Genomic DNA, 26,361 nt, shown 5'->3' with positions numbered 1-26,361 from the left:
TTTGGAACATTTTGCATAAGAAACCATGCAAACACATTATTCTATGGATAACTTACACTAATATTCAAAAAGCTCCAATTTTTCATGACAGCTATACGTGTATGTACGCTCATAACACTACATATAATTTTTTGCATTGTCAGCATCCTTTATTCTATGTTTTTGTTAAATTGCCTCAAACACTGTAAATAGAAGTGTGCATGGAATTATGAGAAGAAACGATTTGCATTGCCGTGTGATAACTGTCATGAAGGTGTTTGACAGATCATATTTGATTTCAACTCTGGAAGGACAATTGGAATCTACCAGGTGTGCTTTTATTTGAATAACAAAAAGTGTTTAGGATCTACTGAGTTGCTACGTGACACAGCTACTAGCAAGATCACATTATGATTGGCTCATGTGGAAACCCAGGTGGTGTCACTGAATCTGGGCTATTTATGCCTATAAATTTGACAGACCGAGGACAGTTGGGGTCCATCATTTCTACTGCGTATCTACTGCAATATTGCGATAAGTGATACAGGCTTCAACCATCATTCTGTGAGACTTGCATGAACTGCTTTGCGATCTCCTGCTTTCAGCAGCGCCCTCCAGAATAACAGCGTTCCTCTGCAAGCAAGACTCCTGTATTTCTTCGTTGTTGTGTTGCAGAAGTCATTGACTGTCATCTATTTCTACATCCTGGAACTGTGAGTTATCACCAATGCACACTTCCCTTAGCAATACCCTATTTTAGTGAATTTACTCAATGTATTATTCTGTGCTTAATTTCTTGTAATTATTTTGAGAAGTATTAAAGCCAGGAGCTTTAACTCGATATTTTGGTGTATGTTTATTTCATTTCCAGTACTATAGTCTTGTCGGCACGGTTCTAGAAGCCGTACCTACACACAAATTGGTGACGTCACAAAATAGATGACCTTCACTCGGGGTCGTTTCCTCGGTATATACGAATTGGTATATACAAATTACAATAAAGATACTTTAGACATTACACATAAGGTAACACAAATCACGTGACAATATAATGATAATAACGGTAATAAATCCTAGCTTAACAGTTGAACAGAACAATCATATAGTCAGTCGGGTCACGCCGAGGGTCACGCACTTTGTTGCAAAATGGCCGTGTGGTTGAAACTGGTTCATGGCGTGACGGGTGAGGAAGACATCATTAAACACTCTCAAAATCACAATAAAACGGAGAAGTGGATGCATATTACGGCGTAGCCAATATGGGAAAGAAAAAAAACGCCCAATACAAACGACATGGGTTCGAATCACACTAGATACACACTCACCAGAACCGAAGCAATCAGAAACCAGCAATCGTTTTGGCTTTCCCTTTCAACTCTTCGGAACACTGGAGTAGTTAGAAAATAAACACCAAAAAATAAATGTTGTGGCGTGGTACACAAGTGTGCCATCTAAATAAAAAAAATTAGCTTGAAAAGACAGTGGGTTCGAGTCCCACTCAGAGCTACCGTAAAAACGTAAATCAAATAAACTGAAATCCCACAAACCGTAACAAGAAAACAAAGAACGTCGCAAAAAAATAATAAACCTCACAAAACTTCACCATGCAAAACTGAATGAATAAATAATAAAATAACTTGCATCTTAAACTGGACGACGCGCAATTTGTTCAACAGTTTCCAGATTGTGACAAGAGATAAACAAGACCCAAGTCAAGGTAAGTTTTGTTAAAGTGTCGATGGTGTTCCCTATATTACGAAAACAATTCAGGCAACAGACGAATATCTTCTGTGGTGTTTATTCTCTCAATTTAACAACTTGTAATTGTGGGAATTAATCAAACGCGAGTTATTTACACCAAACTAAGTATTAAATATTTGTTAAGACATTTATTCTCTCAATTTAACAGCTTGTAATTGTGGGAATTAAGGTAGAGATGCAGTTTACCTGACAGGTATTTTAATTAGTTAATTAGGAAACCAAAATGACCTCCCTTGTCCACAAAACTATATATTTTCGAAAAGCTTATTGTATGAATTTTAAAATTTTTTTAGTATTTTTTTTATGGACACTGTAGTTTGAAATACTGTAAAATGACTAATTTTCACTGGGTTTAAATTTCACTGATTTGACATTTCAGGCATATTCAGTGGGTTTTAAATTCACGGTTTTATCATTTAGATAATGTGTTCTATGCTAAATTTTACATATTCACTGGGTTTTAATTAGCGCATTTTCCAGTCAGCGAAATAAGCTAAATTAAAACCCAGTGAATAATTACCCCCTTTACAGTATGCACAAAAATGTGCTTTTTTGGTCAAATGTGATTTAAAAAAAATTAGCTTCTAAACCATGGTTCTGTTTTCTGTCAAAATTGGTTTATGGATACATCTGTTTACTATGAAGAAAGCGCCGTCTTGAAAACTGTCTACCAGTTGTCAATTTTGCAGGGCAGCAGCTCAAATTTCACTACTTCAAGTTTATGCATAAATTAACACCCAGGCTAGTTGTCTATACGATTATGGTAACACTGTTCAATCAAAAACAATGCCCCAACTGCGTTTTGAAGATAAACACATTGTCAATCATTTGTGAAAATTTCAAAACAAAAGGTCAAAGCGTCTAGGAGCTATTTTTTTTTAAAGTTCTGGGATGTGCACTAAAAAGAAGCTGAGATAATTGCTAATTTGCATAAAAATTCACTCAGTAAGAAGTTTGCTAATGCTCATAATTAAAATGGCTGTAACAGTTCCAAATTTAAATGTATTATCGTTTTCGTCATTTCTTTTTTTCACCATGTTTCTTTTTTATTATTTATGTACAGCCCTGCTAAATCTTTCTAAGCATTCAAAAGAGAGAATGTTTGCACCTGTTATCTATATTTTAAAATCGTGTTTTGAGTATGTTCCACTATTCACAATTCCACAAAATTTTAACAGTCTATAGCCAAGACTGTTTGGATAATAAAAAGCAAAAAAATATAATTTCACTGCCAAGTGCCCACAAACATGCATCTCTACCTTAAACAAACATGAGTTGTTTACACCAAAATAAGTATTAAATATAAGTCCATACGTTTATTCTCTCAATTTAACAACTTGTAGTGGTGTAAAATTATTAAATTAGAGTAGTCTGCACCAAAATAAGGCTCAAATATTTGTTAAGACATTTATTCTCTAAATTTAACAACTTGTAATTGTGGGAATTAATCAAACATGAGTTGTTTACACCAAACTGAGTATTAAATATTTGTCCACACATTTATTCTCTCAATTTAACAACTTGTAATTGTGGAAATTAATCAAACGCGAGTTGTTTACACCAAACTAAGTATTAAATATAAGTCCATACGTTTATTCTCTCAATTTAACAACTTGTAATTGTGGGAATTAATCAAACATGAGTTGTTTACACCAAATATTTGTTGAGACATTTATTCTCTCAATGTAACAACTTGTAGTGGTGTAAAATTATTAAATGAGAGTTGTCTGCACCAAAATAAGTCTCAAATATTTGTCCACACATTTATTCTCTCAATTTAACAACTTGTAATTGTGGGAATTAATCAAACATGAGTTGTTTACACCAAAATAAGTATTAAATATTTGTTGAGACATTTATTCTCTCAATTTAACAACTTGTAATTGTGGGAATTAATCAAACATGAGTTGTTTACACCAAACTGAGTATTAAATATTTGTCCACACATTTATTCTCTCAATTTAACAACTTGTAATTGTGGGAATTAATCAAACATGAGTTGTTTACACCAAAATAAGTATTAAATATTAGTTCATACATTTATTCTCTCAATTTAACAACTTGTAATGGTGTAAAGTAATTAAACGAACGTTGTCTACACCAAAATAAATCTCAAATATTTGTCCACACATTTATTGTCACAATTTAACCATTTATTAATAGTGGAAATTACTTAAATGCAACTTGTTTAATCAGTTGACATCAATGCAACTAACCCGCAGACAGTGCACAACAGAGTATCATTGTTGAGCAATTATTAGCAGGAACATGTCTTGGCATTAGGGTTAGGGTCGGGTCAGGTATGGGCAACAGAATTATTAACAGGAACGTGTCTTGGCATTAGGGTTAGGGTCGGGTCAGGTATAGGCAACGGAATTATTAACAGGAACGTGTCTTGGCATTGGGGTTAGGGTCAGGTCAGGTATGGGCAACGGAATTATTAACAGGAACGTGTCTTGGCATTAGGGTTAGGGTCGGGTCAGGTATAGGCAACGGAATTATTAACAGGAACGTGTCTTGGCATTGGGGTTAGGGTCAGGTCAGGTATGGGCAACAGAATTATTAACAGGAACGTGTCTTGGCATTGGGGTTAGGGTCGGGTCAGGTATAGGCAACGGAATTATTAACAGGAACGTGTCTTGGCATTGGGGTTAGGGTCAGGTCAGGTATGGGCAACGGAATTATTAACAGGAACGTGTCTTGGCATTGGGGTTAGGGTCGGGTCAGGTATGGGCAACGGAATTATTAACAGGAACGTGTCTTGGCATTGGGGTTAGGGTCGGGTCAGGTATAGGCAACGGAATTATTAACAGGAACGTGTCTTGGCATTGGGGTTAGGGTCGGGTCAGGTATAGGCAACGGAATTATTAACAGGAACGTGTCTTGGCATTGGGGTTAGGGTCGGGTCAGGTATAGGCAACGGAATTATTAACAGGAACGTGTCTTGGCATTGGGGTTAGGGTCAGGTCAGGTATTGGCAACGGAATTATTAACAGGAACGTGTCTTGGCATTGGGGTTAGGGTCGGGTCAGGTATAGGCAACGGAATTATTAACAGGAACGTGTCTTGGCATTAGGGTTAGGGTCGGGTCAGGTATAGGCAACGGAATTATTAACAGGAACGTGTCTTGGCATTGGGGTTAGGGTCGGGTCAGGTATAGGCAACGGAATTATTAACAGGAACGTGTCTTGGCATTGGGGTTAGGGTCGGGTCAGGTATAGGCAACGGAATTATTAACAGGAACGTGTCTTGGCATTGGGGTTAGGGTCGGGTCAGGTATGGGCAACGGGATTATTAACAGGAATGTGTCTTGGCATTAGGGTTAGGGTCGGGTCAGGTATGGGCAACAGAATTATTAACAGGAACGTGTCTTGGCATTAGGGTTAGGGTCGGGTCAGGTATAGGCAACGGGATTATTAACAGGAATGTGTCTTGGCATTAGGGTTAGGGTCGGGTTAGGTATGGGCAACGGAATTATTAACAGGAACGTGTCTTGGCATTGGGGTTAGGGTCAGGTCAGGTATGGGCAACGGAATTATTAACAGGAACATGTCTTGGCATTGGGGTTAGGGTCAGGTCAGGTATGGGCAACGGAATTATTAACAGGAATGTGTCTTGGCATTAGGGTTAGGGTCGGGTCAGGTATGGGCAACAGAATTATTAACAGGAACGTGTCTTGGCATTAGGGTTAGGGTCGGGTCAGGTATAGGCAACGGGATTATTAACAGGAATGTGTCTTGGCATTAGGGTTAGGGTCGGGTCAGGTATAGGCAATGGAATTATTAACAGGAACGTGTCTTGGCATTAGGGTTAGGATCGGGTTAGGTATGGGCAACGGAATTATTAACAGGAACATGTCTTGGCATTAGGGTTAGGGTCAGGCCAGGTATAGGCAACGAAATTATTAACAGGAACGTGTCTTGGCATTAGGGTTAAGGTCAGGTCAGGTATAGGCAACGAAACTATTAACAGGAACATGTCTTGGCATTATGGTTAGGGTCAGGTCAGGTATTGGCAACGGAATTATTAACAGGAACGTGTCTTGGCATTAAGGTTAGGGTCGGGTCAGGAATGGGCAACGGAATTATTAACAGGAACGTGTCTTGGCATTAGGGTTAGGGTCAGGCCAGGTATAGGCAACGGAATTATTAACAGGAACGTGTCTTGGCATTAAGGTTAGGGTCGGGTCAGGAATGGGCAACGGAATTATTAACAGGAACGTGTCTTGGCATTAGGGTTAGGGTCAGGTCAGGTATAGGCAACGGAATTATTAACAGGAACGTGTCTTGGCATTAGGGTAAGGGTCGGGTCAGGTATGGGCAACGGAATTATTAACAGGAACGTGTCTTGGCATTAGGGTAAGGGTCGGGTCAGGAATGGGCAACGGAATTATTAACAGGAACGTGTCTTGGCATTAGGGTTAGGGTCAGGTCAGGTATAGGCAACGGAATTATTAACAGGAACGTGTCTTGGCATTAGGGTTAGGGTCAGGTCAGGTATAGGCAACGGAATTATTAACAGGAACATGTCTTGGCATTGGGGTTAGGGTCGGGTCAGGTATGGGCAACGGAATTATTAACAGGAACGTGTCTTGGCATTAGGGTTAGGGTCAGGTCAGGTATGGGCAACGGAATTATTAACAGGAACATGTCTTGGCATTGGGGTTAGGGTCAGGTCAGGTATGGGCAACGGAATTATTAACAGGAACATGTCTTGGCATTGGGGTTAGGGTCAGGTCAGGTATGGGCAACGGAATTATTAACAGGAATGTGTCTTGGCATTGGGGTTAGGGTCAGGTCAGGTATAGACAATGGAATTATTAACAGGAACGTGTCTTGGCATTAGGGTTAGGGTCAGGTCAGGTATGGGCAACGGAATTATTAACAGGAACGTGTCTTGGCATTAGGGTTAGGGTCGGGTCAGGTATAGACAATGGAATTATTAACAGGAACGTGTCTTGGCATTAGGGTTAGGGTCAGGTCAGGTATAGGCAACGGAATTATTAACAGGAACGTGTCTTGGCATTAGGGTTAGGGTCGGGTCAGGTATAGACAATGGAATTATTAACAGGAACGTGTCTTGGCATTGGGGTTAGGGTCAGGTCAGGTATAGACAATGGAATTATTAACAGGAACGTGTCTTGGCATTAGGGTTAGGGTCAGGTCAGGTATGGGCAACGGAATTATTAACAGGAACATGTCTTGGCATTGGGGTTAGGGTCAGGTCAGGTATGGGCAACGGAATTATTAACAGGAACATGTCTTGGCATTGGGGTTAGGGTCAGGTCAGGTATGGGCATCGGAATTATTAACAGGAACGTGTCTTGGCATTGGGGTTAGGGTCAGGTCAGGTATAGACAATGGAATTATTAACAGGAACGTGTCTTGGCATTAGGGTAAGGGTCGGGTCAGGTATAGGCAACGGAATTATTAACAGGAACGTGTCTTGGCATTAGGGTTAGGGTTAGGTCAGGTATAGGCAACGGAATTATTAACAGGAACATGTCTTGGCATTGGGGTTAGGGTCAGGTCAGGTATAGACAATGGAATTATTAACAGGAACGTGTCTTGGCATTAGGGTAAGGGTCGGGTCAGGTATAGGCAACGGAATTATTAACAGGAACGTGTCTTGGCATTAGGGTAAGGGTCGGGTCAGGTATAGGCAACGGAATTATTAACAGGAACGTGTCTTGGCATTGGGGTTAGGGTCGGGTCAGGTATGGGCAACGGAATTATTAACAGGAACATGTCTTGGCATTGGGGTTAGGGTCGGGTCAGGTATAGGCAACGGAATTATTAACAGGAACGTGTCTTGGCATTGGGGTTAGGGTCAGGTCAGGTATGGGCAACGGAATTATTAACAGGAACGTGTCTTGGCATTGGGGTTAGGGTCAGGTCAGGTATGGGCAACGGAATTATTAACAGGAACGCGTCTTGGCATTAGGGTTAGGGTGGGGTCAGGTATGGCAACGGAATTATTAACAGGAACATGTCTTGGCATTGGGGTTAGGGTCGGGTCAGGTATGGGCAACGGAATTATTAACAGGAACGTGTCTTGGCATTAGGGTTAGGGTCAGGTCAGGTATGGGCAACAGAATTATTAACAGGAACATGTCTTGGCATTGGGGTTAGGGTCGGGTCAGGTATGGGCAACGGAATTATTAACAGGAACGTGTCTTGGCATTGGGGTTAGGGTCAGGTCAGGTATAGACAATGGAATTATTAACAGGAACGTGTCTTGGCATTAGGGTTAGGGTCGGGTCAGGTATGGGCAACGGAATTATTAACAGGAACGTGTCTTGGCATTGGGGTTAGGGTCAGGTCAGGTATGGGCAACGGAATTATTAACAGGAACGTGTCTTGGCATTAGGGTTAAGGTCGGGTCAGGTATGGGCAACGGAATTATTAACAGGAACGTGTCTTGGCATTGGGGTTAGGGTCAGGTCAGGTATGGGCAACGGAATTATTAACAGGAACGTGTCTTGGCATTGGGGTTAGGGTCGGGTCAGGTATAGACAATGGAATTATTAACAGGAACGTGTCTTGGCATTAGGGTTAGGGTCAGGTCAGGTATGGGCAACGGAATTATTAACAGGAACGTGTCTTGGCATTGGGGTTAGGGTCGGGTCAGGTATAGACAATGGAATTATTAACAGGAACGTGTCTTGGCATTAGGGTTAGGGTCAGGTCAGGTATGGGCAACGGAATTATTAACAGGAACGTGTCTTGGCATTGGGGTTAGGGTCGGGTCAGGTATAGACAATGGAATTATTAACAGGAACATGTCTTGGCATTAGGGTTAAGGTCGGGTCAGGTATGGGCAACGGAATTATTAACAGGAACGTGTCTTGGCATTGGGGTTAGGGTCAGGTCAGGTATGGGCAACGGAATTATTAACAGGAACGTGTCTTGGCATTGGGGTTAGGGTCGGGTCAGGTATAGACAATGGAATTATTAACAGGAACATGTCTTGGCATTAGGGTTAGGGTCAGGTCAGGTATGGGCAACGGAATTATTAACAGGAACAGCTGCAGGTCACGTGCAACAACAACAGACACGAGGGCTAATGCTGCCCTCTAAATGGGTCCCTTCTTTTGTATTGATCCCCTACTAATACCCTTTCGAATCCCCCTTTCTAACTCTCCCCCCCAAAATAATATATCGCCCCTTTTAGAATGTATTGACCCACAAATTAATGAATATTCATGAGCACAGAAACTGCTACGTCATGAATAAATTAGCATAATTTTTAAAAATTTGCATAAAGTGTAGGTACGTCTTCTAGAGTCCTGCAGTCTTGTCTACCCCATTCTAGCAGTGAAAAAAACCCCTGTCCAGTGCGAGTTCTGTGGGTGTCCCTCTCAATTGTGATAAGCAGGTCACTATAACAAATACTACATATAATTTTTTGCATTGGTCACCAAACAAAATTTTGAGATATGGGTCACTATAACAAATACTACATATAATTTTTTGCATTGGTCACCAAACAAAATTTTGAGATATGATGAAATGTTTCTGCTATAGGAACCAATTATAAACTACTCAAAAACACGCATTTTTTTATCAATTTTTGAGGTCGTTTTGTAGAAAATATAGTTTAGGGACCCTATATTTTTATTTCAGAATTTTGAAAAATAAAGTAACCCAACCCCTCATGCTCGATTTCAAGATTTTCTATTTCTTAATGGTAGCAAACTAACATAAATGTAAAATAACTGCCCAGTTGATTTAAAATTCATGGTTGGATCAAAGTGTGCAGCTCGATGAATGACATAACTATATAAAACATGCTGTGGTCTTTTCAGCCTAGTTTCTCACAGTATGTTAGAATATTAAATATGACTATACCCCTGAACATGCAAGGTGTCTAACCAATATATTTACTCCTAATTGCTTTAATTATGCTGCAGCAAGAAGAGACAAACAAATTTGACTAACCTCATCTGGAGAACTGAATTCCACAATCTCAGTACAAAGGTTACTGCATTTTATTGTTCCTAAATTCTGATGGTTGGATTTTCTGTTACAAGCATCTTTATACAGCATGTATGGTGTACCAGTTTCTGTCTGTGCTTCAATGATACGCTTCCACAGTTCTTGTGCTTTAATTGTATTTCTACAACAGTTATCACTCTCATATCTGTGAGAAAAAAAAGAAATATATAATAATAATACATATACATTATAAAGAAAGGATATTAAATTATTATTTCAACTTTGAGTTGGTCGCAAACACAAAATAAAACTGTGTAGAAACAGGAGACCCAAAACCCCAATTGAAGAAAAATTCAAGTTTCTAGAGGATGAAATCCACTTTCCATCCTCTTGTGAATTCAGCAATAATCTTCTGAATTATAATAGCACTGATAGAACACATCATGAATAAAACTTCAATTAATTTACTCAGACATGTTATTTCCAGATAAGTTCACAGGCACTCAGTATTACAAGACATAAATGTCACAGTCCCCGTTAATTAATTATAAAAAACTCATGTTAAAATAATACATGGAACATCTGCAAACAAATGAATTAATATGTACTCTATATGGGTGCAACTCATCATAAAGTGATTTCCCTTAATCTAGTTATACTGATAACTGAAAACTTTCATTGACCCCCTTCCAAAATCTCAGAGTACACAAGTGCAACCTAACTATGTCTGCATTCATAAATCTGAGTAAACCTTGATGTACCTTTAATAACAACTTGACTTCTTTGTTAATTCAGGTCTTTGTTGATTATCAGGACCTAGGTTTGTTTCATTATCACCACTATAATTCCCATCAAAATGTAGCCCTGACATGCCTCAACTGATTCAGATCAAGGTCATGACCAGATCATAACATCACTAAAAAAAAATAGCATTACAATCTAATCTTAGACTAATTATTTACTCTGAGCATGCTCAGTTGCTCTGTCAGTGCAGTAGGGAAAGGTAATTTTGGATGAAAAGATTTTGAAAAAGACCCACATTTTCAGATCTGGAAAAAAAAATTATGTTTTTCGAAATAAAAAGTTTTTATTATTTTAAACAGTACATAATATGTAATAATAATTTTAAATTCATGATTATAAGGCATGCTGTATCGTCATACTTTTTGTGAATATTTTCTGTAACACAAATTCTTAGTCTTTTTTATGTATAGTGCAAACTGAGTTTCTGTTTCATTTAGCTAGGTTCGAATACATTAGGTAAAAACTTGTAAATCAGAAATCAGGAATTTCTGAATCTGAATTTAACAGAATCAACTATTCAGAGCATGCTCAGTTGCTCTGGCAGTGTAGTAGAGAGAGGTAATTTTGGATGAAAATCATGAAAAAGACCCACTTAGGATTTAAGATCTGGAGAAAAAAAATTACGTGCATATGTAACACAGACTTGTTCATCAACCGGCCAAGTTTCATTGACATCTACTTCACAGTCCCTGAGAAAATGTGCGAGATAACTTGAAAATTAGAAAGAAAGTAAATCTAGTACTAATTATCCCTGGTTACTGCGTTGTATGAATCAATTCGTAAACCATCCTTAACTCCCTGGGGAGCACAGACACAGCTGCTCAAAACACCTCAGAGATAAGCACACACATAGCAATTACTGTTCTACAGGGTAGGCAGTTACTCCTGCATAGAAAGAAACACAAACATAAAGTGTCTTGCCCAAAGACACAACATTATGAACTGGCAAGATTCAAACCCTCTGATTGAGAGAGAGGTATAGCCATTGTACCACAATGCCTTCTTGTTTTAGCAGCGGAACATTTCTTGTATCACAACTGAAATTCTATATCTTATTCTTACTTCAGATAGAGGTCTTCAAATTCTTTCCCCCAGACTTCATCAAGACCAGGACATTCATTCGGACACATCAATGTCCAATCTTGGTTGGTTTCAACACGTTTCATGAATAGATCAGGAATCCACAGAGCATAGTCTAAGTTATGAGCTCTTAATTCTTCCTTTCCTGATTGTTTCTTAGCATCCAAATAATCACAGATATCCGCATGCCACGGTTCTATGTACACTGTAACTCTGCCATGGATCTGTTGACGGATACACAACAATCAAATATGTACTGATATTCCATGAAACACATTCTACAAAGATTCAAAGATGAGTACATGCTTACATTAACATGACTTACCTGTCTACCATCACTGTCTACACCAATGTGTACATGACATACCATTACATCAACATATAACTTACCTGTCTACCACCACTGTCTACACCAGTGTGTACATGACATACCATTACATCAACATATAACTTACCTGTCTACCACCACTGTCTACACCAGTGTGTACATGACATACCATTACATCAACATATAACTTACCTCTCTACCACCACTGTCTACACCAGTGTGTACATGACATACCATTACATCAACATATAACTTACCTCTCTACCACCACTGTCTACACCAGTGTGTACATGACATACCATTACATCAACATATAACTTACCTCTCTACCACCACTGTCTACACCAGTGTATACATGACATACTATTACATTAACATACAGACCCGCCAGAAAGTATTTAAGCACCTGTCATTTGATCGTTTTCGTAACTAAAAATAACAATTCCGGGTAACATGATGTGTTGACTTTAAAATATACTAAATTCAAGAAGAACTAGTGCATTTTAGTCAAAATAAAATGGTTGATTTGTATTTAGTTTTTTTGTATGTAGACGTTTTTTCAGTGAGCGAAAATCCCAATGGTTAACTCTATGGGAGCGCGCTCATTTGCATATCATTTGCATCTCATTAAAACTTTGCGCCATAAAACATGTGCAATAGTCATGTCCTTTCTCATGCAAATTTGAACCAATTGGGAAGCTGAAATTATTTCAACACGCGCTTCTGGGCAGGAATACCTGTCTGTTATAGTTCATGAATATTCCTATCGAGGTCATAGTGTCAGATACGTAATTTTTATTTACAAACATTGAGCCATGCCGAAAGTTAGGGAATTGTCAGAATTTACTAAAGGGAACATTGAAGCACTGTATACAGAAGGAGTTTCTAATATGGAAATAGCAAGAAGACAGGGAATTTTTGAAGGCTCCATACATTTCAACCTGCGAAAACTTCGTCTGCGAGGTAGTATGGGCAATTGTTGTCGATCAGGTCGACCAAGGCGTACAACGCAACGCGAAGACCGGCTACTCATCAGGTCTAGTTTAGCGAATCGGTTTCACACCGCCAGTGATTTGCGTGCCAATTTTAATCAACTTACTGGGAAAAGATTGAGTTTGAGCACTATAAAATCAAGGCTATATAAGAATGGTAATCTTCGCGGCTGTGTTGCTAAAAAGAAACCAAAACTACAACCTCGACACAATGCAGCGCGGTTGCAATTTGCCAGACAACACATCGACTGATCTCAGGCACAGTGGGCTCAACTTATCTGGTCAGACGAATCCAATTTTACGGTGTTTCGTAGCCGTGGAAGACTATTTGTACGTCGGAGACCAGGTGAAGAGTACGACCTGAAATGCATTAAATCTACAATAAAATTTGGTGGTGGTAGCGTCATGGTGTGGGGATGTTTTTCGGCTACCGGCTTAGGGTCGCTAGTCCGTGTACCGATGACCATGAACCGATGGAAATATTTGGATATCCTGCAAAATGAAATGATACCGCCGACACTAAGACTCGTTGGACCCAAGTTTCATTTCCAACAGGATAATGCCCCCATTCACACAGCATTGGCAGTGAGGGATATCCTAAATAATCCACAAGAGTACGGATATCTTTTCGTCAACTTACCACTTTGAATTGGCCTGCACAGTCTCCAGATTTGAATCCTATTGAAAACCTTTGGGAGTTGATCGATTTAGAGGTGCATTCCTGACCAGTCGCTAACATCGAGGATTTATTCGCGAGTATAATGGAAGCTTGGGGACAGTTCCAGGTGAACATGTGTCGGAAATTCGTCGGTACCATGCCAAAACGGCTTAGAGAAGTCATCCAGCGAAGAGGTGGACACGCGCATTATTGACAATCGCCGCGTTCTATTTCTTCATGAATATTCATGAGCTTGCGTTTACACGGTATTCTCCGTAGAGAATTCAAACGTTTTTTCACTGTTTCGTTCAGACTGCCGTTTTTATCCAATCTTGCATGACAATGAAAATTTGGTTGTTTTTATTGTGTGTAAAAACGCATATTTTATTAGATATAAAAATATATTTATTCAAACCGTTATTGAGTTTATTTTGTATGATATCGTAGGTAGTAACTGCGTGTAGTGTGGTGTGTAAATACTTTCTGGCGGGTCTGTATAACTTACCTGTCTAGCACCACTGTCTACACCAGTGTGTACATGACATACTGTTAACATTAACATATAACTTACCTGTCTACCACTACTGTCTACACCAGTGTGTACATGACATAATGTTAACATTAACATATAACTTACCTGTCTACCACTACTGTCTACATGACATACCATTATATTAACATATAACTTACCTGTCTACCACCACTGTCTACATGACATACCATTATATTAACATATAACTTACCTGTCTACCACCACTGTCTACACCACTGTCTACATGACATACCATTGCGTTAAAGATGCGCAAATTCTGAATGATACTCTTCGCATCGCTATTCGTCTATAAACATAAAAGGAGGATATAAATATTCATGCATGACAATTTTGTTCTAATTGATTGTACACATATTTTGCCCTGAATGTGGCAGATGATGGGTTAAAGTCACATAACATATAAGAACACTGAATTTAACAGAGGTTAACAAATCTGTTAAAATTCTGCTATAAAATGAGTAAGCAAACAAATGCAACCTACCCCTGATATATAACTACCTAAAGCTCTAATATTCTGTACACCTAGTCCAATGTTTCCGCTGTGTTTACAAATCAATGCACATCGTTTCACAGTGTCATATATTTCAGTGACACTGTCTGATACAGGAAGGCAAAATGAACTGAAATAAAAAAGATTGAGGAATTCTGATATAAAATATACCGCTAAACAAATATAACAATTCAAACAACTCTATCCCAACCAGATCATTTATAAATATAGGGGACTACTTCAAACACCAATCTATTTTGAGTTTGGTCAATATTTCTCAATCAGTCACATTTGATATTCCAGATTTCTGGTTACTGGACTATTTGAAAGTTTAGTGAAATACAAAATTGTTCAAAGCCTCTGTTAGTCTGTCTGTACGCCAGAAATCATATTTCAGAACTTACTGAACGGATTTCATTCATTCATTGCATGTGCTTAGTACTATATGTGGGACATATGCACATGCAACTATTCATAAAAAAATTGTACATACATTATAAATGTTCATGACAATTTAAATTAACTTAGTCTGGTTGGAAATAAATTCATATTTCCTCCTGAGATGCCTAATTTAAAACTCATACAACAGATTACAACTAAATATGTGTAAATAACTAAAAATCCAAGTTGTATATTTTCAAATATACGATGTATGTTAATCACATGGCACATCTTCATGTTTGAATTGTGCTTTGTTCTCATTAAATTGTACAGTGCCTTAATTTTCTGCCATGAAAACATTGTGTAATTGGGTAATAAAATCAAAGAAAGCTTAGAAAGAACTCCTGTGTGCTGAGAGTATTGAAGACACATTAAAAATTAATTCAAAATTACTTGTACATGAGATATTGATGGAAAAGCTGAAAGCTAATTATGTAAATCAGGTAACTAATATGAACAGAACAGAACAAAAAAATTATGAATTATTATGCTAATTAGAGAATTAATATTAATCAAAATTAATCAGGCCTGTCTATTGTCCTAGAGCATTTATGTACCAAATTTTATTCAAATGTGATGATCAGTAATTGAGATATCGGTGTTAATTAATTATGTTAATTAGGTGATTAATAAGCTTAAATATTTACCAAAAACTAATTGAGTTTCTGCGTTCTCTTTAAAAGTTTCATTAAAATCCAATTTGTGGTTCTTTATATATCAGTGGAACATTATGCAAATTAGGTAATTAATATCCAATTAAAACTAATCAGGTGTCTGCATAATCCTAGAAGATCTATGTAGCAAGTTTCATTGAAATATGATGATTACTACTTGATATATCAAAAGCTGAAAATTCATTAATTATGCAAATTAGGTAATTAATATGTACTCATATTACCCTAAAAACTATCAGATCTGTGCAGTGTCCTATGACATCTATGTACCAAGTGTCATTGAAATGTGATGATTACTACTTGAAATATCAAAAGCTGAAAATTAATTAATTATGCAAATTAGGTAATTATTATGTACTGATATTACCCTAAAAACTATCAGGTCTGTGCAGTGTCCTATGACATCTATGTACCAAATTTCATTGAAATGTGATTACGACTCGAAATATCAAAAGCTGAAAATTAATTAATTATGCAAATTAGGTAATTATTATGTACTCATATTACCCTAAAAACTATCAGGTCTGTGCAGTGTCCTATGACATCTATGTACTAAGTGTCATTGAAATGTGATGATTACTACTTGAAATATCAAAAGCTGAAAATTAATTAATTATGCAAATTAGGTAATTACTCATATTACCCTAAAAATTATCAGGTCTGTGCAGTGTCCTATGACATTTATGTACCAAGTGTCATTGAAATGTGATGATTACTACTTGAAATATCAAAAGCTGAAAATTAATTAATTATGCAAATTAGCTAATTAATATATACTGATATTACCCTAAAAACTATCAGGTTTGTGCAGTGTCCTATGACATCTATGTACCAAGTTTTATTGAAATGTGATGATTAGTACTTGAGATATCAGTGGAAAAGCCGAAAATTGATTAATCATTATGAAAATTAGGTAATTAATATTGCACAGATTTTTACCCAAACTAATCAAATATGCCCATTAGTTTGGAGCATCTGTGTGCTAATTTCATCAAAATCCAATGAGTGGTTCTGTAGATATCAGTGGAACAGTCATGGAACAGCTAAAAATCAGCTAATTATCATGCAAATTAGGTAATTAATATGCATGGATTTTTACCAAAACCTAATCAAATCTGTGCATTGGCTCAGAGCATCAAAAACACACACATACACACACACACACACACACACTAACTGCAAAGACTCCCTTTTTGTGCTTCGCACACGGGAGTCAAAAAGCTGGCACATACTATTATTCACTGGTGACATGTAATTTACTTGAGTTTGGATACAAAGAAGTAGCAAATATAAAGTTTGTGACCATATATTCACTATCAATTACTGACCAGACACTACAAAATCATTCAGAAACAATTTACCTGGTCACATGAGTTACCTGCCATGGTGACATGAGCCATAAGTCATAAGTATATGACAGATAAAATTAAAATGTTACTGACCTTGCAAGTTGTGGTTTACATGTACCAGCATTGATCAATGTACTTGGAGCATGCAGGAACCAATTATCTGACATTAGTTGGTATGTCTGTAAACAAAATGAATGTAAACAATTAAACAAACCAATTTACAGGTAAACCACACCAGACAATCATTACTCTATAGCGATGGACATTGTTGCCATACTAGGCCACCGGCCCATCACAATCTCAAGTTTACATTTCTTGAAAACAATAATAATACATAAATACACAAGCCATGCATGGCACAGTCCCCGTTATTTATCAAATTTAAGATATATAGTTTTGTTTATAGTAATATAGCTGGAATATAACCATGTCAGGTATATGATTTTTTAACATTAAAATGATTGACATTTGTATCTGATCGTCAAACAAGTACTTGTCCATATTGAGAGATATTGCTCTGGAACAGCATTCAAAATCAGCTATTTTGAATACATGTATATATATAACATGATGTATAACGAATATATAAAATTTGAACATAATTTGAAGCCCAATCATTAAAACAAAATGGCTGCCAGTCAGCAATTTTAAATCCAATCTGAATCAAAGAAAGCTTAGAAAGAATTCCCATGTGCTGAGAGTATTGGAGACACATTAAATATAATTTGAAATTACTTAGCTGAAAACTAATTATGCAAATCAGAAAATTAACATGAACAGATTTGATTGTAAAACTAATGAGGTCTGCGCAATGTAACAAAAACTCTATGTACCAAGTTTAATTGAAATGCGATTAGAACCAAAAAATTATGAATTATTATGCTAATTAGAGAAATAATATGAACAGAGTGTTACCCCAAACTAATTAGGTTTGTACATTGTCCTAGAGCATCTTTGTACTCAGTTTCATTAAAATGAAAATTAGTACTTTAGATATCAGTGTGAAAGCTTATAATTGGTTAATTATGCAAATTGGGTAATTAATATGTACAGATTTTAACCCACAATTATCCAGGTTTGTCTATTGTCCTACAGCATCCATGTATAAACATTCATTGATATGTGATGATTAGTACCTGAGATATCAGTGTGAAAGTTGGAAATTGGTTAATTATGCAAATTAGGTGATTAATATGCAAAAATATTTACCAAAAACTAATTGGGTCTCTGCATAATTCTAGATTCATTGAAATGTGATGACTAGTACTTAAGATATCAGTAGAAAAGCTGAAAATTAATTATGCAAATTAGGTAATTAATATGCACAATTATTTACCCTGAAACTAATCAGGTCTCTGCATAGTCCTAAAGGATCTATGTACCTAGTTTCATTGAAATGCGATGATTAGTACTTGAGATACCTGTGGAAAAGCTGAAAATTAACTAATTATGCAAATTAGGTGATTAATATGCACAAATATTTATCCGAAACAATCAATCTCTGCATAGTCCTTGAGTATGTAAGTACCAAGTTTCATTGAAATGTAATGCTCACTACTTATATCAAAAGCTGAAAATTAATTAATTATGCAAATTAGGTAATTATATGTACTGATATTACCATAAAAACTATCAGGTCTGTGCAGTGTCATATGACATCTATGTACCAAGTTTCATTGAAATGTGATGATTAGTACTTGAGATATCAGTGGAAAAACCGAAAATTGACTAATCATTATGCAAATTAGGTAATTAGTATCCACGGATTATTACCAAAAACTAATCAAAACCTAGCATTAGTTCAGAGCAACTATGTACCAAGTTTCATCAAAATCCAATGAGTGGTTGTTTAGATATCAGTGGAACAGTCATGGAACCACTAAAAAATAGCTAATTATCATGCAAATTAGGTAATTAATATGAACGGATTTTTACCAAAAACTAATCAAATCTGCGCATATGTTCAGAGCATCTATGTACCAAGTTTCATCAAAATCCAATGAGTGGTTCTTTAGATATCAGTGGAACAGTCATAGAAACAGCTAAAAATTAGCTAATTATCATGCAAATTAGGTAATTAACGAGCATGGATTTTTACCGAAACCTAATCAAATCTGCGCATTGGCCCAGAGCATCTATGCACCAAGTTTCATCAAAAACCGATGTATGGTTCTTGAGATAGCAGTGGAACAGTCGGACACACATACACACACACACACACACATACCCACACACACACACCCACCCACCCACACACACACACACACACACACACATACAGAGACACTAACTGCAAAGACTCCCATTTTGTGCTTCGCACATGGGAGTCAAAAATAAAATGACGAGCATCAGGAACCCGTAATGTCTAATTTATGTAACAAGTTTGAACAAAATCCAACCATAAATGCTTGATATTTGATGATTTTTCAGCACAAAAATGACCACCATTCGGCCATTTTGAATAGGATAGTTAAACCAATATATCTGTTTATCTGTGACATGATGTATAATGAATATTTAAAATTTGAAAATATTATCAGTCAAAACAAGTCGAAGATATGGGTCTAGAAGCCCATTCATTAAAACAAAATGGCCGCCAGACAGCCATTTTGAATCCGATCTGAAAAATAAATGATGTGCATCAGGAACCTGTAATGTCTAATATATGTACCAAGTTTGAACGAAATCCACCCATAAATGCCAGAAATGCTTGATATTTGATGATTGTTTAGCACAAAAAAGGTCACCATTTGGCCATTTTGAATAGGATCGTCAAACCAATATATCTGTCTATCTATGACATGATATATAATGAATATTTAAAATTTGAACATAATCAGTGAAAGCAGTACAGTGGTGGATCTAGCAAAATGTTTTGGGGGGGGGGGTCCAAGCTTTGGTTAAGATATACAGAGTGTAAATTGCAGTGAAGTTATGCGTAATCCAGATCATATGAATCGTCATGCGTTTGGGGGGGCATGGCGCCCCTCCAACCCCCGGATCTGCCACTGATATGGCACGAGAACCACATTCCTTAATACAAATCTTATCTGAAAAACAAAATTATTTGCATCAAGGTCCCATAATGTCTAATGTATATACCAAATTTGAACAAAATCCATCTGTAAACAGCTGAGAAATGGTTGATTTTTAGGATTTTTAAGCACAAAAATGGCCGCCATTCGGCCATCTTGAATCAGATCGTGAAATAAATTGACGTGCATATGTATAATATCATGTATGATGTATGTGTGAAGTTTGATTGTGATTGGTCCAGGCATTTGTAAGATAAAGGTCCGGACGCACACACGCACGGACACACGGAGGTCAAAACATAAGTCCCCGTTTTCGGACTGCATCCGAACGGGGACTAATAAATTAACTGTAATATATAAAATACTGTCAATCAAGAGGTTATTAATTTTATGAAAATGTGGTGTCCCTGGTCATGTAATGAATGACCAACATGGTAATAGCTCATCTCTGTAGGCCTGGTAAATGGGGCATTTGAAAATTAGGTGTAATCTTCAATTATTCCGCTATTGCATAATACACATTTCCTTTCAAAATGATCAATATTATGCATACGGCCAGATTCTATTGCTAATTTGTGACTCGAGCAACAAAGCTTTGAAACCGATTTTCACACTTATACTGATAATATATTTTTAAATAGTATAGTGTTGTTTTACCTGGCAGAACAAATTTAGGTGGCTCATAGTTGAGCATTCTTCCCACCATTTCTGTTGCCACATGTCCCTAATTCTTTGCGCAAAAATTTGCAAGGAATGCAATTTCATTTCCCACCCCTTGATTGATCCACACTATCCCAAATCCATACCTATTCAAAATATCTTGAATATGCGTTACCCAGTTAACTTTACCACGTTTGTCTTCCCGTACTAAAAGATAAGATTGCTTAGCAATCCTATTTTCTTCCATACATAATAATTTTAACCACCATTTGATACATTTAATATATGTAGTAGTAAAAACTGGGTAACGTTATAGTTCACCTAATGTTTTCATATGTTAACATTATGGAGAGCTTTACTTGCTTGGTCTGATAATGTTTCTGTAGCTTTGTGCCAAACATTCCTACTGGAGAAAACGATACCTAAATACTTATAATAATAAGGGTCCACTTCTAAAATTAGGCCATTATATGACCATTTCTCAGTTTTCTTAACAATACCCCCATTTATGAAAACAATGATTTTGGTTTTTGATAGATTAACCTTCATTTCCTATTTTTCATTAAATAGACTGAGGACGTTTAGCAGTCTCTGTAGACCTGTTACAGTATCAGAAAATAACACAATATCATCTGCATAAAACAGAATAATAAACAGGTCTTTCAATTCCTGTGTTATTTGAATACCCATGTGAACAGCGTTTTCAAGCATTACTTGCAATTCATTTATAAACATAGCAAAAGCTAGGGGCTTAATACACAGCCTTGCCTGACCCCTACTGGACAACTGAACTGTTCTGTGTCATATATTCCCACTCTAGCACATGCTTTAACATCAGCGTATATACTATTAATACACAGCCTTGCCTGACCCCTACTGGACAACTGAACTGTTCTGTGTCATATATTCCCACTCTAACACATGCTTTAACATCAGCGTATATACTCTTAATACACAGCCTTGCCTGACCCCTACTGGACAACTGAACTGTTCTGTGTCATATATTCCCACTCTAACACATGCTTTAACATCAGCGTATATACTCTTAATACACAGCCTTGCCTGACCCCTACTGGACAACTGAACTGTTCTGTGTCATATATTCCCACTCTAGCACATGCTTTAACATCAGCGTATATACTCTTAATACACAGCCTTGCCTGACCCCTACTGGACAACTGAACTGTTCTGTGTCATATATTCCCACTCTAACACATGCTTTAACATCAGCGTATATACTCTTAATACACAGCCTTGCCTGACCCCTACTGGACAACTGAACTGTTCTGTGTCATATATTCCCACTCTAACACATGCTTTAACATCAGCGTATATACTCTTAATACACAGCCTTGCCTGACCCCTACTGGACAACTGAACTGTTCTGTGTCATATATTCCCACTCTAACACATGCTTTAACATCAGCGTATATACTCTTAATACACAGCCTTGCCTGACCCCTACTGGACAACTGAACTGTTATGTGTCATATATTCCCACTCTAACACATGCTTTAACATCAGCGTATATACTCTTAATACACAGCCTTGCCTGACCCCTACTGGACAACTGAACTGTTCTGTGTCATATATTCCCACTCTAACACATGCTTTAACATCAGCGTATATACTCTTAATACACAGCCTTGCCTGACCCCTACTGGACAACTGAACTGTTCTGTGTCATATATTCCCACTCTAACACATGCTTTAACATCAGCGTATATACTCTTAATACACAGCCTTGCCTGACCTTTACTGGACAACTGAACTGTTCTGTGTCATATATTCCCACTCTAGCACATGCTTTAACATCAGCGTATATACTCTTAATACACAGCCTTGCCTGACCCCTACTGGACAACTGAACTGTTCTGTGTCATATATTCCCACTCTAGCACATGCTTTAACATCAGCGTATATACTCTTAATACACAGCCTTGCCTGACCCCTACTGGACAACTGAACTGTTCTGTGTCATATATTCCCACTCTAGCACATGCTTTAACATCAGCGTATATACTCTTAATACACAGCCTTGCCTGACCCCTACTGGACAACTGAACTGTTCTGTGTCATATATTCCCACTCTAGCACATGCTTTAACATCAGCGTATATACTCTTAATACACAGCCTTGCCTGACCCCTACTGGACAACTGAACTGTTCTGTGTCATATATTCCCACTCTAACACATGCTTTAACATCAGCGTATATACTCTTAATACACAGCCTTGCCTGACCCCTACTGGACAACTGAACTGTTCTGTGTCATATATTCCCACTCTAACACATGCTTTAACATCAGCGTATATACTCTTAATACACAGCCTTGCCTGACCCCTACTGGACAACTGAACTGTTCTGTGTCATATATTCCCACTCTAACACATGCTTTAACATCAGCGTATATACTCTTAATACACAGCCTTGCCTGACCCCTACTGGACAACTGAACTGTTCTGTGTCATATATTCCCACTCTAACACATGCTTTAACATCAGCGTATATACTCTTAATACACAGCCTTGCCTGACCCCTACTGGACAACTGAACTGTTCTGTGTCATATATTCCCACTCTAACACATGCTTTAACATCAGCGTATATACTCTTAATACACAGCCTTGCCTGACCCCTACTGGACAACTGAACTGTTCTGTGTCATATATTCCCACTCTAACACATGCTTTAACATCAGCGTATATACTCTTAATACACAGCCTTGCCTGACCCCTACTGGACAACTGAACTGTTCTGTGTTCTGTTTAGTTATCTGGAAAAAGATATTTTACAATTTTCATCCAAAGGTGATGTTCTTCTCATAGGGGATTTCAATGCTAGAATTGGTAGCCTTGATGATAGAATTGATGATAGCAGAAATATGCATCTACCCTTACCATCCTACTATATTAATGACAATTTTGGCAACAGAAATACTATGGATGTTAATTCATCATGCTGTATTAACAAATTTGTTAAAAAATTAATTCAGTTGTGTATTGATTGCAACCTCATCATTCTGAATGGTAGAACTATTGGTGACTCTACAGGAAAATACACATGTCACACTCCCCGGGGTAGCAGTACAATCGATTACGGGATAACTTCAAAGAATTTATGCGACTCGTTACAATGTTTTAAAGTAGCCGATTTGTCTCATTTATCAGACCACTGTGCTTTAACTTTATCTATGAAGACTAATATTAACATGTGTCTAAATGAAAATAATAAAAGCAATGATAAATTAGATCCTTTACCATCAAAATATATGTGGAATGACCAGGCTAAGGACAATTATCAAACAAACCTTGAAAAGTTAAATAATAATGAAATTAAGAATTTTATGAGCAAACCTTATAGCATTTATGAGTCAGAAACTGCAGTCACAGATTTTGAAAATTTAATTACAAATATTGCAGACAAATGTCTAAAGAAAATTACTCCTAAACTTAAAAAAAATAAACGCAAAAGTAAACAAAAAAATTGGTTTGACCAGGATTGTTGGTCCCTTCGTAAGGAGTTAAGGAGCCTATCACGTTTATTACAAAAGTATCCTCAAGATCCATATATCCGAGGGAAATTCTTTCAAACCCGTAAACAGTATAAAAAACTAATCAAACATAAAAGTAATCAGAAAATGATTGCACAACTCAAAGAATTGGAAAATTCTAAATCAGACACATCTAAATTTTGGAAGATTCTTCGTGATATGAATGGCGAGAACCCCAGTAATAATAATGGGAATGTTCAACCTGGTGATTGGTTGGTTTACTTTAAGAACCTACTTAATACTGATAGCAGTACATCAAACTCTGAGATTGCGAATGAACTGGAGAATAGTGAAAAGAGTGCAAGTAGCAACCCCTATTTAGACAGACCAATCTTAAAAAATGAAATAACTAAAGCCATTAGACTTCTTAAAAGTAACAAGGCTTCGGCAGAAGATAGAATTTGCAATGAATTGTTAAAATACGGTGAACATCACTTATTAGATGCAATACATAAACTCTTTAATATTGTTTATAGTTCAAATAACTATCCACATTCTTGGAGCACTGGCCTGTTGGTACCAATCCACAAATCTGGGTCGAAAAATAACCCTGCCAACTACAGGGGAATTGCCATCTCTAGCTGTCTTGGCAAGTTATTCAATAGTATTCTAAATATTAGGCTGACATCATTTTTAGACTCTAATAACATTCTTTCCGGTCGACAGTTCGGATTCAGGCATGATTGTCGAACTACAGACAATCTTTTCATACTAAAAACCCTGGTAAATAAATATCTCTACAGTGGTAAGTCAGAGTGCGCCAATAAACAAAATAACACAAATATTAAAAAATCAAAAAAATTATATGCCTGCTTTATTGACCTTAGAAAGGCCTTTGACAGTGTCTGGCATGATGGTCTATTCAAAAAATTAATCAAATATGGTATAACTGGAAAAATGTATAAAACTATCAAAAACATGTACAGTAAAGTAAAATATAAAGTTAAATGTAAAGAAGGCTTAACAAAACAATTTCAGTCCAATATTGGTGTTAAACAGGGATGTAATCTTAGTCCAACTCAACAACGATGATAATGTGATACTTTCTAAAACTAAACAGGGATTACAGACATGTCTTGATAGTTTGGCATTGTATACTAAAATGTGGAAGCTCTCTGTCAACACTGACAAAACCAAAATTTTAATTTTCAATAAATCAAACAGACGTTTGAATAATGATACATTTTTTCTTGGAGGTATCGAACTTGATACAGTTAAATCTTATAACTATCTGGGATTAGTCATTAGTGCCAATGGTAAATTTAAGGATGGCCTAAAAAACCTTAAACGTAAGGCTCAAAAAGCTCTGTTTTCAATGAAAGCAAAGCTTGGCTCAATACAAAACATAAGTATAAAAGTTTCAATTTCCCTTTTTGACAAACTCATCAGACCTATCCTCATTTATGGTTGTGATGTTTGGGGTGATGAGTTCTCCACTAAATCACCTATTGAAGACGTTCAATTAAGTTATTGTCGGTATCTACTGGGGGTGTCACAACACATACCAATTATGGCCATGTATAGCGAGTTAGGCAGATACCCCCTAGACGTATTTATAAAAATACAAATAATTAAATATTACAGTCGGGCCATGAATTCTAATAATGCGTTACTCAAGGAAGCTTTTGTGGTTAACCAAAGCATTAAAAGTAAATGGTATCTAGAAGTGACATCATTATTAAACAATATCCAACAATATCATTCAGTTAACAACTGTGATAAATTAACCTCGGCACAAATGAAACAAATTGATTTGGGCATCAAGGATTTATTTCTAACAAGATGGAAAGGTGAGGTCTATAATGATAACCGCACCAAAGCAAATGAGAAAAACAAATTAAGAACATATCGGCTAATCAAATCAGATTTAAAACTTGAGCCATATTTAGTCAAGCTAAAAAACTTTGAACTGCGTAGTGTGCTTACCAAATTTCGTCTTAGTGACCATAGTCTCAAAATTGAAATGGGTCGTCATAAAAAAATCCCACTAAACAACAGGGTTTGTGACATGTGAAACAAAGGTCTAATTGAGGATGAAATGCATTTTCTGCTGGAATGCAACAAATAT

General features: G+C 37.0%; 1 protein-coding gene across 1 annotated transcript in view; it reads right to left on the bottom strand.

Moving 5' to 3' along the window:
* LOC102808296 (ribonucleoside-diphosphate reductase large subunit-like) overlaps positions 1-26,361 on the bottom strand; it is a 75,106-nt gene that overhangs the window by 32,637 nt on the left and 16,108 nt on the right. Inside the window, exons 6-10 of the mRNA XM_085498428.1 lie at positions 17,140-17,225; positions 14,574-14,712; positions 14,283-14,378; positions 11,544-11,785; positions 9,681-9,882 (exon numbers count right to left, since the gene is read on the bottom strand). Coding sequence (XP_085354554.1) covers positions 9,681-9,882; positions 11,544-11,785; positions 14,283-14,378; positions 14,574-14,712; positions 17,140-17,225 — 765 coding nt within the window. The remainder of the gene's footprint in view (positions 1-9,680; positions 9,883-11,543; positions 11,786-14,282; positions 14,379-14,573; positions 14,713-17,139; positions 17,226-26,361) is intronic.

The sequence above is a fragment of the Saccoglossus kowalevskii genome, chromosome 4 (assembly GCF_978046115.1).
Source record: "Saccoglossus kowalevskii chromosome 4, keSacKowa6.1, whole genome shotgun sequence".
In the NCBI taxonomy this organism is placed as follows: Eukaryota; Metazoa; Hemichordata; class Enteropneusta; family Harrimaniidae; genus Saccoglossus; species Saccoglossus kowalevskii.
The sequence above is the reverse complement of the archived record's forward strand: the minus strand, read 5'-3'. Positions and strand labels throughout refer to the sequence as shown.